The sequence below is a fragment of the Brachyistius frenatus genome, unplaced genomic scaffold (genome assembly GCF_029030835.1).
Source record: "Brachyistius frenatus isolate BFR_SWC_R1_liver_20210118 unplaced genomic scaffold, ASM2903083v1 Contig_64, whole genome shotgun sequence".
In the NCBI taxonomy this organism is placed as follows: domain Eukaryota; kingdom Metazoa; phylum Chordata; class Actinopteri; family Embiotocidae; genus Brachyistius; species Brachyistius frenatus.
Window position 1 is genome coordinate 1,221,666 of NW_027210663.1, and position 18,141 is coordinate 1,239,806.

At 43.6% G+C, this 18,141-nt stretch overlaps 2 protein-coding genes across 3 annotated transcripts; one reads left to right on the forward strand and one right to left on the reverse strand.

The window, feature by feature from the left end:
- The first annotated feature begins 475 nt into the window (after positions 1-475).
- Positions 476-3,224, forward strand: tbx16 (T-box transcription factor 16). The gene is made up of 8 exons (XM_069706774.1): positions 476-652; positions 738-840; positions 1,192-1,356; positions 1,496-1,642; positions 1,731-1,801; positions 1,919-2,007; positions 2,092-2,305; positions 2,409-3,224. The coding sequence occupies exons 1-8, from the start codon at positions 534-536 to the stop codon at positions 2,845-2,847; spliced, it is 1,347 nt and encodes a 448-aa protein (XP_069562875.1). The 5' UTR covers positions 476-533; the 3' UTR covers positions 2,848-3,224.
- Positions 3,225-3,415: 191 nt separating this feature from the next.
- Positions 3,416-14,000, reverse strand: klhl22 (kelch-like family member 22). 2 transcript variants are annotated; one of them, XM_069706687.1, is made up of 7 exons: positions 13,303-14,000; positions 10,364-10,529; positions 9,964-10,275; positions 9,435-9,844; positions 8,339-8,531; positions 7,955-8,188; positions 3,416-7,569 (listed from the first exon to the last, which is right to left on the reverse strand). In XM_069706687.1, exons 1-7 carry the CDS (start codon positions 13,527-13,529, stop codon positions 7,228-7,230), a joined length of 1,884 nt encoding a protein of 627 aa, XP_069562788.1. In that variant the 5' UTR covers positions 13,530-14,000; the 3' UTR covers positions 3,416-7,227. The 2 variants fall into 2 exon arrangements, with proteins under 2 accessions (XP_069562788.1, XP_069562787.1); XM_069706686.1 differs by having other exon boundaries at positions 9,952-10,275.
- Between the last annotated feature and the right edge of the window lie 4,141 nt (positions 14,001-18,141).

Sequence of the window (18,141 nt, forward strand, 5' to 3'; positions counted from 1 at the left end):
CAGCGGGACACCGACTTATCATTGTGCCACTTCAAAGCCTGGGAATGGCCCTTCTGGCCCCACCCACACCAGGGCTCCCCTTAAAAGTCATGGTCACCCCGTGCTGCAGGGCTCAGCATCTCTGAAATATCTGCTGCAACAAGACTGATTGACCCTCTGACTTCCTGAGCTGCTGGATTTTTTTTTTCTTCTTTTACATGAGGCAGTAGACCAAGGAGGCAGAGCACAGCTGAAGACACACTTTGGATATCGCTGACATTTGGATTTCTTATCGGCCTTTCGCGCACAAACCTTTTCAAGCTTTTCCTGTGATACTACTGAACCTGCAGAATGCAGTCCATCAGAGGTGAGAACTATCTGACTACAGTGGACTTTTCAACCCATATCTTCTCATTTTCCCAGAAAGTTCTGCCTTTAGTTGCGGTGTCTACCTTCCCCCGTCACAATTTTCAATCACCAGGCTGCATGGCTTTAATGAATCTTATTTCTTTCTAGACTTGAAGTCCAACTTCAATGGCCCTCCTCCTACCTCCATGGGTGCTGGCTCTGATCCCTATCTCCAGGGCAACGTCAGGATGAGTCTGGAGGACCCTGAACTGTGGAAGAACTTCCATGAAATTGGAACAGAAATGATCATCACTAAATTGGGCAGGTGAGACGACACAAAAATACGATTTATCGGAGAATGTTTGCAAATGTTGCTATTTGCTCATTTTTCCTCACTCGTATTTCTCCAGGAGGATGTTTCCACACTGTAAAGTTAATCTGTCTGGCCTTATTCCATGTGCCAAGTACATCTTATTGGTTGACATGATCCCTGAGGATGGTTTCAGGTTTAAGGTAAGACACCAATGAATCAGTTAAGTTCCTTTTCTTTTCAACAATAAGAAGTAGCCTTGACTTACCACAGCCGTGGCTTTGGCTGTAGATCCCGGAGTGGTATCTCCAGACTATTTATCACCCCCTACCCCCATCCCCACAACACCCCCTGCTTCCCTCCTGACATTGTACATCAAAGGATGCTATCTCTTCCTGTTTTTCTATCCCCTGCTGGGATCCTCCTGTACTACCCCCTATCTCTGTGGGTGGTACTGGCCGGCTATCGCCATCGCACTACACTCTTATTGTGGGAAGATGAAGATTCGTCTGCGAATCACAGACTGACTAACTATCTGTCCCCCTCTCCTGCAGTGGAATAAAGAGAAATGGGAGGTGGCAGGAAAAGCGGAGCCTCAGCCTCCCTGCAGGACATACCTCCACCCAGACTCTCCAGCCCCGGGGAGCCACTGGATGAAGCAATCCGTCTCGTTCCTCAAGCTGAAGCTCACCAACAACACGCTTGACCAGCACGGCCATGTAAGTAAGATCATCCAAAATGGAGTGCTTAACAAGAACTTCCAAACTGTCAGAGTTCTTTTTATGAAGGCTGTTCCTCGACTGAAGGTTTTGACACCAACAAAGTGGATCCTCCATTTATCGTCTTCCTTGTCTGCAGATCATTTTGCACTCCATGCATCGCTACCACCCGCGCTTCCACGTCGTCAAGGCAGACGACCTCTTCAGTGTCCGCTGGAGTGTTTTCCAGACTTACACCTTCCCCGAGACGTCCTTCACTGCAGTCACCGCGTACCAGAACACCAAGGTCAGCTTCTACCACTAACGCAACCTCCCGGGGAGCACACCACACCATCCTGAGGTTTGAACTGAATCGATGTCCGCTATTCCTGCAGATTACAAAGCTGAAGATCGACCACAACCCATTTGCAAAAGGTTTCCGCGATGAAGGCACGAATAAAAAAAGGTGAGTTTCACTGATGTAAAAAGTTCACATTGGTTGCTTTTACTTGAGGGCAGCAGCATACTGTATTGAAGATACCGGCTGTCGTGTTGTTTTAATGAACCTGATGTTCCTCTGCAGGCGTGCAAACAAGAACCCAGCATGCCTTGACAAAAGATCCAAGGTGCCAGGCGTTTTGAACCCGGACTCTGAAGAGGACAGTCCACCAGGTCCCGCTTTAAAACTTCCCTCATTGATGGTTTTCTTTCTCGTGTTGTACTAGCGACCTCCCCTGATAATTTGTTACTTGTCAGATTTCTGCCAGTCATCGTTTGATGGTTATGACGGAGAGGAAGGAGACCAGCCCAAAAGGAAAGAAGAGGATGGCATCAAAGAGGAGCGTTACTCTCCTTGGGGTGCTGAGAGGGAGAATGGTGGGAGGACCAATTCTCCTGCTGGGGCAGATACGAGAGATCTTTACAACACAGAGCAGCTCGTTCCTACTCCAGCTTCTTACCAGCTGTATAGGTAAATATTGGTAAAAAACAAAACAAAAAAAAAACATAATCAGTAAGATAACAAGTGTTGCTTCGTGGAGCAGAAAACTGACCACTTTACTTTGACTCTCCAGGTTCCACGAGTGCGAGAAGTCTCCGTCCCCCTCCTCCAGCATCGGCAGCAGTAACAGCAGATCAGGACACAGCAGCTTTGAGTCCAGGGTTCCTGATGTCGCCACCATCCCCGATCACGACTCTTCGAAGCCCCGTATGCACGAGATCTTTCCTTCCCACTGCGGCCCCCAGAACCTGCCCGCCCCCCAGGACTACCCCGGAGTGCTCAACATGACCATGGCCCAGGCCGGCAAGCCGGGGGTGATCAGCCACCACATCTACAGCCCCTACAGCGCAGAGCAGCAGCTGGGCCAGTGGAGCGGCCCCGGCCCGGCCCAGTACCCCCCTCCTCACCACCTGACCACCGACTACACCACGCAAGCCGTGCACCACAGCTATCACCATGGCAACATGACTGAGTGGAGCCAGTACCCGCTGTTCTCTTATTCCTGCTGGTGAAGAGATCTTTGGCGTCAACCGACGAAGAGTGATTTTTAACGATGCTGCCGCTGCTGAGCCATCTTTGCCAGAAACGCTGATCCGGCGCTTACAGCTGTGAGAATGCATGTCCAAAGAAGGCTGAGGGCCAGAAGCCTCTGACAAGAATGAAAAACTGAGAGGAGAGAGGAACTATCAGGAGCTGACTGTTCAGAGTGGCAGGATTCAGACTCCAGTTATGCTGAGTGCAACTAAAGTGTGTGCTACGCCATGCTGATTGTTTTGTTGTCTATTTATTTTGTATTTCATCTCATCTGCCAATATAAATATTATTTTTGTAAAAAGATAGAATAAATAATAAGTGTGCAATTAATGTATGTCTTCAAATTGTGATGTGACATGAAATAAAGACTTAAAAGTAACAGAATTTGATTATATTTATACATAAATATTCTTTTTTTTTTTTATTTACATTTATTGACTCAAGAACATGGACACAGAATGTAAAGTAAATTTAGACCTACAGCACACGGCAGGAACAAAACATTTTGTAGACAACAAATAATGTTTGGCTATTTTCTGAAAATGATCGAAATGTAAATGGGTGTTTATTTTTCCAAGTGGTTCCCTTTTTCTCATTTCGCCTACATTCAAACAAAATGTGATTTTCTTCCAGACATGTCTACTTACAAAGGCTGCAGAATCTCTTTTTATTTCCATATAAATTCTGTCTCTACCAGCGTCTGTGACTTTGGCTTCCATCCAGTTGATGTTCTACATACAGCGGGTTTATTGAATGAATGAGCATTTTATAACAGTGTCTGTGCCAGCAGGTGCACATCTGCATGCCTTGTACCTGGCCGGCCCTGATAAGCAGCACTCCCTTTGGTATTGTTTGTTTGTATTTCTTCTTTGTGGATCTAATGGGGGGCTACGCTGTAATTTCAACGGGCCCACCTGCTGAGGTTTACCTACTAGCACAAAAACCATTGCATGACCCTTGTTCTCCGTGTCAATAGAGCCTTAAAAAGCATGAAAATGGGGGGCTGTTGGCTCCTTTTTACAGCTGAAAAACACAGGCCAGGCCCATCGCCTCCACCCTGAGTGGATATGAGCTGCTAATGACTGTTGTAAAACCCAGGAGGGAGGAGGAAGAGGAGGTCATCCGTCATCCTTCAGCGACAATCCTGTCGATTTTATTCAGCGCAATTCATTACCTTGGAGTCTCCGTGAACAACCACATCCAACCTCAGACTGAATGTTGCACGCGGCTCATTTTCTCATTTTTTTAATGACGATAAGAAAAGACGGATGTTTCCAGGAGTCTGCACTGCTGGGTGAGCGGGTCAGAGGGATGAAGTTAAATTTCAGATATAGTTTGAGATTACAGTTTATCTCCTCACTCAATACATATAAAATAATGCTGCCTGCATGGAACTGGAGAAAAATCCTTAAAGTGAACCATTAAAGGGGTTTTGCCATATTGTTTGGGATCATTCATGATAATAGATTAGGGGGATTTGTCTCCACGCGCTTTATGCATATAATCTGTAGTTACACATTACATTACATTTCATTTAGCTGACGCTTTTATCCAAAGCGACCTACAATAAGTGCATTTCAACCATGAGGGTACAAAACCCAGAACAACAAGAATCAAGAAAATACCATTTCTGGATGTAAACTGGACCCGATCTGTTCGCAGCACGGTACGCAAGGACCAATGTTTTGAAACGGATGCGGGCGGCTACTGGTAACCAGTGAAGGGAGCGGAGGAGCGGAGTAGTGGGAGTGAATTTAGGAGGTTAAAGACCAGTCGAGCTGCGGCATTCTGGATGAGCTGCAGAGGTCGGATGGCGCTAACAGGTAGACCTGCCAGGAGGGAGTTACAGTAGTCCAGATGTGAGATGACCAGAGCCTGGTTGTAAAGGCCTAAAATGCGTTGTGATTCAAATACTAAGTCACCTAATGTCTCTCAGTTGGTGCAGTCACACAATAGATGTGCAGGAGAAATACTGTCTGTGACACAATGAAAAGGAGTACAGATCTCCATCCAAAGGTGACTGTCTTTGTTCTCTATTGATTTCCAGTGACCTCCTCCTCCTCTCCTGCACAGTAGGAGACACCAGAATGAAAGCCGGTACAAAGCAAAATCCCCTCGACTCACACATCCTCAACTCCACCAGGCTTAATCTGCATAGCTCTACATCAATGGCTAATGTGGGCCTTTTAATTGCTCTGATAATGGTTTGGCAAAGAGTGCCATATCGACCTGGACTCAGATGTTTGTTAAGGCCACTGGTGTGGTTAAGTGCATGACATGTGTCTTAAATATCCCCCTGGTGGTCCTATAGCTTCAGAATAAAAAGACTGATGCATAAAGACAACAGATTGTTGATCGTGGATATCCAGTGCTGGTGTCAGCAGATCTTAACAGACAAGTTGCTGCGGGCTGGCACAAAAGTGTGAAAAGGGAGGGGAGGACACCCGCCGGTGGGGGGTAACAGATGTAGATGAAACAGCCTCCAAGAGGAAAGCAACAGTCAGCCTTCATAAAGCTGATGGAGTCTCGAGCCAAATGGAGAGGAACTAGTAGAGACTGGGTGGAATAAAAGGCACGAGGCAGCAACCACTGCTGTCAGGAACAAGGACGACGACCAGCTGTGCTCATTTTACGTTTATGAAACTGTGTTGAATGAAATAAAAGGGCAGCGACAAAGTGCTAAACCTCGATTAAGGCCACAGTCAAAGTCAAAGTCCCGATGCGAAAAGAAAAGAAAAGATTTGTTAAATTTACAATATTATTTTCTGCAAGATTTATTTAAATCCTTCAGTTCTTTGGATATAAACAAGTACTTGAACTAAACAAAGTCAACTCTCACTTTCTCTCTATTTCCCATGTAAATGCTCCATTACATAGTTCTATACATGAAGTGATAATTATTATGAATTAATGCTGTCTCTTTATCTAACATGAAGTCTAAATGGTGCCTCCAGCTTCATGCAGTCAGGAATGAATCTCTGATGGAGAAAATACCATAAGTTTTTAATGTTTTTGGTCCAAAACTGGTCAAATTTTAAATGATTTTTAACTGTAAAATATTACTCACCCTGTGTCGCAAAACCCCCCACTGCTCTGCACACGTGTCAAAAATGGTAAATGACTAGTTTTATTTAAATGATTGGATACTAATATTGCATATGTTTTGTGACTGGGTTTCCAATAAACAGCGAGGCATAACTCTGATCATACGAAAAAGAAAAGTGTATTTTAGATTATTACACTTGTTCCTTGAGGCTTAAAACAACACATGTAAAAGGATGCATAGTGGTGGAGGTTTCATTTAACCTATTTACTGCTTATCAAACCGCGTTAACAACAAACTGAGGCAGCAAACAGAAACAAGGAGCAAAGCCTGACTTAGCAAATAGACATGTTCTCAAACTAACCTTCATTTGGATGCAGACTTACTTCTACAGTAGATCAATGACACAACAACAAAAAAACAATGGTTTGGTTTCCATTAAAACAAACACAAAACATTCATGTCTCTTTTACAGATGTGGCAGCAGTGTGAGGTGAGGTGTACAACCTGTAGCACCGGGGCCTCCATCACTCAGGGACAAGCATGAATCCATTCACCGATGTTTTTTCAAATCTATTTATGATATCAGAGGTGCGATGCCGAAGGCTCGTCGCCATCTAAAGGATGAAACCACAAAACAAGGCACAATGTTTCAATTCAACAACTTAATGATGATTCAGTAGTTTGGACATGGGTGATAACTCCACTGTAGATCTTGGCAATAATCAGAGGCTGCTAGGCTGGAGATTTACATTATTTTAAAAGTCTACAATGTGCTTCATTTATTGATTCATTTACTTTCAGTAATCGACAAGGAACCTATAACTAACTAAGGAACAGTCGCAGCTGCCTCTGAACTCAAACTCTGAACTCAAACTCTGAACTCTAAACTGTAGAAGATCCTGTGTTGAAAAGTCCTAAACGAATCAATCCAGGCAGCTGAATGTGCTCCACACTACCGTCTCATTGCATAGCTGGTAGTCTTCGATGCTTTCTTCCACTTGACGAGAGACAGGATCTATGAAACGATGCAGAAGCAGCTCCAGTGTCAGGGGATATTGAAGGTTTGGTGACAAACAGTGGCATCAGCCCGGACGGAGTGGGAGTTTCTAAAATCACATCGGAGATGGAACAAAATGTGTGCAAAGGTCCAGAATTAAACTTTGCTTCAGAGGCACTCAAAGTGGCCGACATGCAAAAAGGGCCAATGCAGCCATGAGAAAACATCCTCCGTGTACTTAAAACCGAACGTGCCGAGGAAGAAAAGTGGGCGACAGTCTCCAGTGCCGATGGGACTCGTTTCAACGCAGCCGCTTCAGTCCTCGCTGGAGTCCTCCGAGTTGTCCATGTCCACGTCCTCCCATGAGGCCTTGTTGCGCTGCTCCCAGCTCCGGGCCTGGCCGATCACAGCGGGAGGCATGAGCACCACGCAGGCCGCCAGCCCGGAGACACGCTCCTTAAACTCAGTCTCATTCTCCCACTCGTCCGTGTCGGCGTTGAACACGTGGACGTACTTCATCCTGTTGCCTTTGTCGTGCGAGCGTCCTCCCAGGATGTAGATGCGACTGTCCAGCACGGTTATGCCAGGTTCTCCATGTCCAGCGGGGAGGGGGGTCAATAAAGACCAGGAGTTGGCAGCAGGGTCAAAGCAGGCCACCTGGAAATAATGGAAAATGAATTATATTCTACTTTTCCAAACAGTAACGACTCCTGTCAGAAGGTGCAGCTCCGTCACATTTAATTAGCTCAACAAGTCAAACCTTCTGGCTTTTTAACCTCACAGCGGTCTTCATTAGGATGTAAAATAAGACAATGGAACATTTTCTATTGTAAATATGTACGACAGAAAAGAATGAAGTGAGATCATGAAGTAGGGCACAAAAAAGATAACATATGAAGGCATTAAAAAAGAAAGAAACCATCAGACAAACAGTAGGCAACATTAAAACTGCATGAAGGACAGTGAGGCTGCTGTTCACCAGGAGTCCACACTGCCTTCACAGTGCAACTCCAAACAGCCTCGATAACTCGTGACACTGTACCTTCAGGACATCCCGACGGTATCCGCGCTCGTCATTACTCCCACCGATAACATACACGCGGCCGTTGACAGCGGCCGTGCCGTGCCACGCCCGCTCCACCGGCCCCTCGGCGCACCCTGACCAGTGATTGGCTGCGGGGTCGAAACAGTAGGTCTCCCTGAGGTACGCCATTCCTCTACGCCCACATGTTATATAAATCTTCCCATCCAACACTGCTCCAGCGTGGGCGTACACCTGCGGGGAAAGTTAGACTAGGATTAAAAGGAAATTCCACAATTAACAATGGGGTGAGTGTGGAGCACCATCATGTGGATGGTACAAGCATCACATGCACTTCCTCTTCACTTTTTTTTGTTTTTTTGTTTAAACTCTTAAAGCTCCTACCTCTCTCTTTAGAGGCGACACAAACTCCCACATGTTGGTGTGCGGGTCGTAGCGCTCCACTGAGTCGAGCTCGTTGCTGTAGTCTCGCCCTCCGATGGCGTAAATGTGGCCGCCCACCACACAAACACAGTGGTCCGCATGCTGCTGCTGCAGAGGCTGCACCGCGCACCAGCTGTTGTGACGAGGGTCGTATCTGGGAAGGAGAAGAAGAAATACCACTGTAGAAAGCAGCAGCAAACATCTCTGTGCACAAACTAGATACTGAATCCTGAAATATGAGATCAACTGGAAGCAAAAGAGAAAATTCTGTTCGAACAAAACATCTATTTTAGGCTTTTGTTTTGATCATTTTAGTAGCTGCTGATCATATCACATGATATTTATCAGCAGATGGAGTTTGCCCAGCAGTCATGGAATAGTTTTCTGAGCACTTTCTGCTGATGAAGATCAAGCAATATGATCCAACAAATCCTGCATCACGTCGATCAGCTGACCTTCACCATGAAAAACTCATGTAAACAGGACATGTAATGTTACTTTGGCTATTTAGCAGGAGATTTACCTGAAAACAAAGTGAGGATCAAAACTTTGAACATAAAGTGACTTCAAGTGATCGACAGCATGTAGGATTTGTAGGTTCTCTCGGAGGTGGAGTTTTGGAGCCAATGCGGTTACGAAGAATACATTCTGGTGTGTGAGAAACATACGATGGCGTGACGAAAGATCTGGATCCAGTGTGGAAAATTAAAAAAAATATTCCTTATCCTGTCCGGAACAAAGATTAAACGGACGTTGTGGTGAAACTGTTTTTATGAATTACTGTTTCAAAAGTTAATAATAAACTGTGAACCTCAGCTATCAAACCAGCATTGACGAGAAGTTGTTTCATGTGAAACAACTGAAAGCCCAGAACAGCTACGGACCAGACCGTGCCGCAAGATCTCAACTTTTAAGTTTAGATACTCAATAAAATTTTGAATTGGAAATTGTTTTTATTGATTGATGTATTTTCTATCATTTTGTAGACACAACAATGAATTCACAACAATCACAATATGAACCAATTAAGAAGTTGAGTCTTCTGAGGAGATCTCACCTCCAGCAGCGCGTCTCTGCACGAAATCCGCTGGTGTTCTTGTCTCCTCCGATGAGATACACAAAGTTGTTGAGCACAGCGATGCCCTGGTTGGACATTCGGGGAGCGTGAGCCGCGGTGAGCGTCCTCCACTCCCCCCAGCTCGGGTGGAACGCCTGGAACAGGTGCTCGCTGTCGGTGAGGGAGCTGGAAGTGAACATCCCGCCGAAGCCCAGGATGCAGTGCAAGGTGGAGCGCGGCTGGGTGAGAGGAGTCTGCAGGACGGGCTGCCAGACCTCCTGCTCGTGGTAGCGTAGGGCAGCTGAGACCGAGTCCTTCAGTGGACACTGGTTGAGTCGGCCATAGAGTCTCTGCAACACCTGCTTCTCAATCAGGCAGAAACGCACAGCATCCAGCATCTTGAGATTGTCCTTTCGGATCAGAAAAACAACACAACAGTCAATTAGAATTCAGGCGGGCAACTTTGGTTTGCAATCGGTGCTTCCTTTGAACAGATGAGTACAAAATGAAGACACACCTTTGGACTGACCTGCAAGTAGACCTGGTCAGTTTCCACCTGCAGAGGACTGTAGTGATAGTGAAGCGCAGCCTCGTACACTTCGTTCTCACTGTTGACCTGAATCTTGTCGCTGCTCAGCGCTCTGAAGACTTCATCTTGGGGCAGCTGTCGGTACACATCTGTTCGAGACAAAGTCTGAATGTTCCTGAGGATGTAGGAGTGCACCTTGTCGTTAAGTTGCTGCAGCCCGTACAGATCAGCGAGATGATGCACCTCTAAGATGTTGCTCTCGTCCAGCCAGGCGAAAAGGAAATCGCAGCAGAAGCCGATGACGTTTTCCAGCTGGAAAACCGACAAGGAAATAAGTTGGCTGAACAAAAACGAGATTAATGAACGACCTGATTTAGCAGAAGAGCGACAACCAGCCTACCTGTACCAGCGTGGCAGCTATCAGGACTTCCTGAACACACTCCAGGTCTAACTCGATCTCTGAAGTGTAGATGTAGTCGAGTATCTTTTTCATGGCCATGTAGGATATGCCGTGAATTGGAATCTCCTTTTGCTGCGTCTCCCGCAGGCCTCCCGCAAACATCCCCCTATTGGAGAAGGGTAACAGGGTGATGATTTGTCAGAGATGTTTAAGTATTGTGTGGAGATTTCTACTGAAGTTAGCATGCTAACCAGCCAGCACCCGTCTTGTAATACCGTTTCGTACCGCAGGACAGTGAGTCACTGGAACGTAAACATCAGAGGAGGAAGTGGCGCATTCTAACTTCCTGTTACGTTCAATGAAACCGACGATGGCTGAAACTCTTGGCAAAACAGAAGGACTACACTTAACAACTGTCGCTGGAGACGGCTCGTGGTGAGCAAACGAATGAAGTCCGATGCTTAAACATGCAACGTTTGGTGAGTAAACAGCTGTTGATGCTATCGATGGCCATGTAGCCAGTAGTACATCTGCATCTGCGGTGCGAACGGTTAAGAAAACCCATCACGTTTTTTCCGTCTCGGTCTGTCTCTCTGTCTCTACCGAACTGAGGTCATTTTATGTATCAGACAAACCAGGTGTACCGACTTCATTTGAACAATTCAAAACAGATCTTTAGTGCAGCTAAAGACAACATAACTACAAGCTTAACATCATTTTTTTTTTTTTTGTCATTTCACTGCTGGATGCATACAATCAAACTTCATAATCACCCATCATAGAAAACGAAAACAACGACTACAAAACAGCAGAGCAAGTCTGTAAATTCTACCGCACTGCAGAAACTGTAAGAGCTGGTGTTACACTGAAATCTGTCCCCCATCACATTCTTTGATCTGCCCTGATATCCTTACCCTCACTCCTCATGCCCAGACCCGACCAACCCAAACAACACTGTCGGCCACCAAATCTGATGAGTCACAGATTTCTAGAGGGCAGACTGCTGGACACTACAGTGACTCACTACCGTCCACCAATGTACACAGAAATAGGGTCTCATTTAAAAAAAAAAAAAAAAAAAGAAATGACACCTTTAAGTGAAGCTGAAAAATCTCCAGAAACGCATCATATTGCTTCAGATGCTGAGATTTCTGTACTCATCACAGAACCTTCATCCTTGCTGCATAATGAGCGTCAGCTGTTAGAACAAAGCACGTTCAGCATCTGTATATAATAGCGCTGTATCTTTCAGTATTATACTGGGATTACAGGTCTAATTACCAACAGTACCGCTCCAGAACTTACAGACACAATACATACCACAAATCTTTCTCCACCCCTGCACAGTGCGCTGCAAACCACTACATAGGACCAAGTAATACACTCGTCCTCGTCTATTAGTGATTTTTTTTCTGTGACCTACTGAATGTTGTCCACAAAAACGCAGACAAGTAAACAGTGGGGAATAACAAGCAACATCGAATTAGCTCAGATAGGTAAACCGAAACTTGCAGGGAATTTTACAACGCTGAGGAATTATCACATATGCTATGCAGGATTCCCACCGTTGTTCCCATTCATTATGTAATTCCTTAATACCGTAATCTAGTGAAGGTTGGTACGGTGGGGGAGCAGCATGCAAGCTCCTTGACACCGATCATATGACTTCATGACTCATTCATTGTTACACAAAGTCTGTGTAAAATAGAAATAAAATGTGTTTAAGTTCTTCACACCACAGAAGAATGTGTTATTAACCACCTGACCACATTTGAACAATGAAAGACATTGACAAGTTCACTCACTATCAGGAACCTCTGAATATACTGTATCAATCGTATCAAAGACACTGTATTATTTTATAGAAAAAGTGCGCTGAGAGTATCCGATTATCTGTTGCTGACTTTTGTATTGTTGGCAAACTGGCTACTTGCAGGCACTGGACATGTGCCAGTGCATTAAGTAACAATTATGTTTGTCTGATAATTTGTTACCCTGTTTCTGGAATTACAAATGAATAAAGGAGGAGGTGATGATGTTGATTTTAATTACATAATTGTATAGGTTTCACACCTAATTAGACTATGATCTTTACAAGAGCATGCACAGTGATCTGAGCTGTATAAATCTGTCCCAATGCTGCGCTTCATAACTTTAACCAGGTTCAGGTGATATGTAGGAAACCGCAGCCGGGCCCAGCAACAGGCTAAAAGACAAGCGCAGTTTTAAAGCGCTGCCTCTGAGAACACAGCGCTGAGGTTGATCGAATGACTTTATAGTGCTAAAGTGCTCAACTTTATAGCACAGCCAATCCAAAATATCCAAACCACAAGTGATCATATGACAAGCTGGACGTACAACAAGAGGATAAACTTTGAGTTAACCGGACTCTGCACCAAGCCTCGGATGGATGGATGGATGGATGGATGGATGGATGGATGGATGGATGGATGGATGGATGGATGGATGGATGGGATTTTATTAACCCCACAGTGTGGGAATTTTATCATCACAGCAGCATAGACACAGTTAGGAAGAAAAAAAGTGCACACAATAAGAACAAAATTACAAATACGCATACAATAAAACAAGATAGATACAAATATTTTTTTTTTTTAGAAAAAGTAAAACCAACGATCCAATAATCTGATTAGATTGTATTCTTGTGTTTTAAAATGGAGTCAGGAATATAACATAAAATGCCATGTGAAATAGCTTAACTGGAGATTAGTAACCTGGAGGTGTCTGCCCATTTGGTCATGTCCTATATCTATCTTATTCATTGTTAAATTAGGTCTTCACTGGTATCTTGTATCTGGGTAGAAACAAGAGTGAAGGTCGCTGATTTTGTCACACACACACACACATTAAAAGAAAACGAAAGAAAGATGAAGGTGAAAGCAAAAAGGTGCAGTGGCAGCTTTCTGTAAGAGTTTTACCTGAAGTAATCACAAGAGGCTGCCAGGAGTATCCGGTGGGCTTGGATGGGCCGACCCTCCACCACCAGCACGACATCAAATAGGATGCCACCTTGTCTGAGAGCCAGCAGGCCGTCCAGCAAGCTGCGGAAATGGGCTGAACTCCTGTAGGTCTGTCGGCCCGGGCGGCCCACCGGACTCAGCACTCCCTCTTCAGCCATGGTGAGACACTGGTGTTCCGGTTTCATCTCTTGTATTTGTCCGCTTCTAACATCGTACAGAAGTTTTCTTCGCGTAGTTCTGAACTGGAGTTAAATTCACCAAACGGCATGTAGAAGAAAAAATAAAAATAAAAAAAATAAATAAAAATAAATAAATAAACGAGAGCTACCAAGCTATCAGCTGGTTAGCCTGCTAGCTGATGTAACCGATGTAACACTAAAGCTATTAAGTCAGAAACGAACGCTGAACGACTGCGCTTAAATCGTCTTCGTAATTCGTCGAACCGAAACTGTTTTACATTCACTATTTTGCTCACAATGACACCAAAATCATTTGGGAAGGAAAAAAAACAAAAAAATAAAACAACAACAACAAAAAACAGTCGTTGATCGGAGCCGCTTTGGTTTTTGACAGATCATAACAAGTCTGTTTACTTTTGGTGTCAGACGGTGAGCTCAAACGCTATTGGTCGTTGTTGTCTTCATGTCCCGCCTATTTTGTAAAATAGAGCCAATCAGAGACGCCTATTGCATTGCAGGGGATTTACTGTTTATAAGGGGATTAATACATTTAGTGTATTTAAAAAGGATCATGTTTTTATAATGCGAAACTAGCTTTTATATTCATACTTTGATCAGTTTTTGACATTAATAAAAACCTTTTGTATTATGTTTATACACTGTGACTCTGTCTGTCAAACACAAGAGGATGCTGTTTCCTTCTTAAATATCTTTAAGGCCAGTTCAAAATACTCTGTTGTCAGACTGTCATAAATATACCAACACCAGGGGCCGAAAGTAGAACATTTACTCTGCACATGAATGCTGTTTTGAGGTATTGGTTTTGTCGTCAAAAAGGCTATTTGTATTTTTCTACAACTTTACACCACTACTCCAGTTTAGGGTAAATTATGTAATTACTTTAGGACAGTTTTGGTGGCTCCAGTTACAGACTCATGAAGTACACAGCGGTTGTTAGGCTAAGGTACACAATAAAATCTAAATAATAATATAATAATAAAAGGAAAACCTTTGCTGTCCCAAGTCTAAAATATTTTTTTTATGATTCGTGAAAACTGTTTATTGTATTTGTCATTTCTGCCCCTCCAATATTTGGTCTCTATCTAATCAAATGCTTTCCAGATTCATTTCCCACAGTTTGGTAACTGCATGAGCCGCCAGATAGATTTCCAAAGGCAGCAAGTCATGATGGTTTTTTCATAAATTTATTGTGGCTTCCGTGCTGCTTCGGCTTCACAGTCTCATTCGTCTTCTGTCGAGGTGTCAATTTGCATAAATCATTTCCTGACACGCAGCGTAGAGATTTTTCCATTCGCATAAACACTGTTGGAAGAATACATCACTTGATTTATTTTCCAGTCCAATATACTGTACATTGCAGTGGAGTGCATATAGGTAACTGAGAGAGGGGCGAAGAGCTGGCTATTTGTCTCGGTTGCAGAAATGCCCTTTACAAAATAACAAATCAAAACTTTTTTGTTCGCCTATAGCTGGCATCTGGATGAAGTAATGCCCTGCTGGTGATAGAACCTAACCAACACTACTATTAATCGTTAGTTTTTCCAGTTATTTTTTTTATAGCCTATATGTCAGGACATCTATGGTAATTGAATCAGTCATAACCCAGGAAAATATATCATTCATCAAACAAAACTTGCTTGAACGAATGGAACAGTAAACACGACAATGGCTGGAACGTGGGCAAAATACAAGCAAAACAAGAGGTAGCGTTGGTATTTATTTCCACCGCAGGAGACGTGCAGAACTCGCAAACGTCTCTTCTAGACTGGCAAGTAAACAGCTGTTAACACTGGCTATGTAGTGATCGTTTGTAAAGGTAGCTAATTGCATACATCAGTAGTGTACTGGCCATCAGGGATACCAGATAAAATGGTCTGTGTGTCTGTCTGCATGAGAGCGAGTTGCAGGCGCCAGCAGATAAGTACAGGGCTGAATTTGATTCCTAGTATAGTATTATTCCTCTGTATAACATTACTGGCACATTGATATGTTGAATTTGCTGTTTGTTGATTCACATCGTTAGAATAGCTGTTTTTGGCTCGCTCAATTTACTTGTCATCTAGCTAACTGCCTAACTGAAGCACTGACATTATTTAGACAATTCAAAACAAATCTTTAGTGCAGCTAGTGACGATACAAACTGTACCGAAAATATTTCAGAAGACGTTGATAAATGTTTTTTCTATGACTGTTTCCATGCTATGAAATTATTGTTGAAATTAGTTAAGCAAGCTACAACATAAACTTTAGGCTTAAAAGATTAAAAAAAAAAATTGTCGATCAACTGCTGGGTTCATGCGGTCTAACTTTACAATCATTAGTTATTTAAAAATAAAAAACACCAAATACTAATAACAGCAGCACCAAACTGCTGAAGCTCTGAGAGTCACACGCTGCAGGGACTCACTATTGCCTTCTATCATAAAAAAAAAAATTGTATTACAAGACGTATTTCTTACATATTGCACTTTAAATAATTTGTATACATTATCTGCTGATTAGGGTTACATAATCACAGTTAGACAACAAGTGATTACGTTTTTACATGAGTTTGTGCTCTTGCACTTGACGGCAGTCAGTTTTAAAAGACTGAAATGTGTTTTTTGTTGGACATTTCTGGAGGTCACAGCAAGCCTGATTTAGTCATTAGAGAGTGATGTATTCCAGGACATTAGCAGAAGAGCATCTCCTTTCATCAGGAAAAGGCTGCACTGAAGATGCACAGAGACTGGAGGAAGAAATGACCAAGAAATTAAAACAAAGTGAGCAGTATTTATAGAATTAACTCTCAATGTATACTGCAAGCAGACTTGAAGACGGGCTATAGGCTAAAGCAGTTACCAAGACATAAAACAGTCCATGACCTTGTGCTTTTACAAGCAGCCCTGTTACATAAATCTTGCAATTGTAACCTTCATTTAAATAATAACTGAAGGAGACCATCTTATGGTGCTATTATTGACCATGAAGCTGCTGTGTGGTAAGGACAGGTACAGTATGTGCGCTATGGGCTCTAACAAGGACTATCACAGTGCACCAGGCTGCTGGAAAAAAAAAAAGTGAATACCTGCCATTGTCCCCAGCATGGCTCCCATATACTACATTTGATAGGAGCAAAATTGGCAGACCAAAAGACAATGCAGCTGATTAGTTTGGGATAGCAGAGCTCCAGTGGTGCCATTCATTCGGCCTGCACCCCATCTGAGATGGTTTCCATGCCAACTACCTGCCATCTTTTGTGTAACACGACAGATTTGATTGGAAAAGTAAGGCACAACAAAGAAATAAAAATAAAATAAAAAATCGATGTTTATTGCACACTTAACTTGACTCCATACTATGCCTGACATACAAAAGCACAATGAACAGTTCTCTAGATACAACACACCCTAACTCCACTGTAGAGTTCGGAGAAGCCCAAATCCGTTGGCGGTGTTAAGAGTGCATGTCAAGATTCAGTTGCATTACACACACTCCTCGCTCTGTGATTCATCCGCTCGGTCGAAAGGATCGCTGTAAAGTGACTGAGGTGTGGCCTTGGCAGGTGCAATTTTCCTGGGTCTGCTTGGTGAGGCGAGCAATCAATTCTCCTCTACACCAAAATCCTGTAACACGACTTCCAGCGCTGCTATTTCATGAATCTTGCCAACTGTCTTCGAACAGCAGCCACCGGGTGACGCATGGCCCTCTCCGAATTATAAACAGTGTCGGGTCATTCACGCTGCCACGGGATTTGGACTTCTACCTCAGTGTTTGCTGTCATTATGAATCATTTTGAAAGTGATTCTATTTGGACACCATAATGCATTTATTTTCAAAAACACAAGTATGAGTCTGTATTCAGTGAGGAATCATGATAATTAAAATTACATGCGAATATGTTGACATTTACTGTTGGACCATAATGTCAGCTCCCACGTCAGCCAAAGCGGTGTCTCTATCTTCCTTGTGTTTGTCTTTCACTGAGGTCAGGGACTTCTTTGGAAAATGCCGTGAGATTTTCCTGCCTCACTGGGGAGTTTGAGAAAACCAATCTTGCTGAAATATTGAAGCGTCCCCACAGTATGTGCTGCTTGAGAGGATGGTGAAGGGATGGTCAGTTAGTGTATATATTGAGAAGAAGCCAACGTGGAGTAAAATCACCAAATTTGCGGGTTTGTTTACAAAAAAAATGTCACTCAAAGATGGTAAAAGGCAAGGTAGTAATTTATAGGTTCTTGGAGTGACAGACTTAGGGTGGATCATTTTCACACATGGCCCACACATGGCAGGAAACTGGGCATTTCCCAGCAGAAAGTATTGTACAAGACAGCAAGCCGGGATTTGAGAGCACCAGAGAGCTTGGCTGGACTTTGCTTTGACAGCTGTTCTCAAAGGAAGTGTTTGGTTCCTGTGATGCCCAGTGTTAGTGGAATTTCAGCGATGACAGCTTTATGTCTCTGGTTTAACATGGATCTGATATTATTAATTTGCATATGCTTATCAAAGCATAATTAGTGTGTATTTCCTTTGAGGTTATGTAAGCGTTTCAGATACGTCACCTTATACAGTAACCCATGGTAACTGCCGTCCTCGCCGACACTTGCAGACAGGCCGA

What these genes read in the sequence shown, in the direction of transcription:
- tbx16 (XM_069706774.1), top strand. Translation starts at nt 534, where the DNA reads ATGGGTGCTGGCTCTGATCCCTATCTCCAGGGCAACGTCAGGATGAGT. An exon ending in CGCTTGACCAGCACGGCCAT is followed by an intron (nt 1,357 to 1,495) that starts GTAAGTAAGATC and finishes CCTTGTCTGCAG; the next exon opens with ATCATTTTGCACTCCATGCA. An exon ending in GCTTCTTACCAGCTGTATAG is followed by an intron (nt 2,306 to 2,408) that starts GTAAATATTGGT and finishes TTGACTCTCCAG; the next exon opens with GTTCCACGAGTGCGAGAAGT.
- klhl22 (XM_069706686.1), bottom strand. Translation starts at nt 13,529, where the DNA reads ATGAAACCGGAACACCAGTGTCTCACCATGGCTGAAGAGGGAGTGCTG. An exon ending in GCCTCTTGTGATTACTTCAG is followed by an intron (nt 10,530 to 13,302) that starts GTAAAACTCTTA and finishes CTTCTCCAATAG; the next exon opens with GGGGATGTTTGCGGGAGGCC. An exon ending in ACTTGCAGGTCAGTCCAAAG is followed by an intron (nt 9,845 to 9,951) that starts GTGTGTCTTCAT and finishes CTGATCCGAAAG; the next exon opens with GACAATCTCAAGATGCTGGA.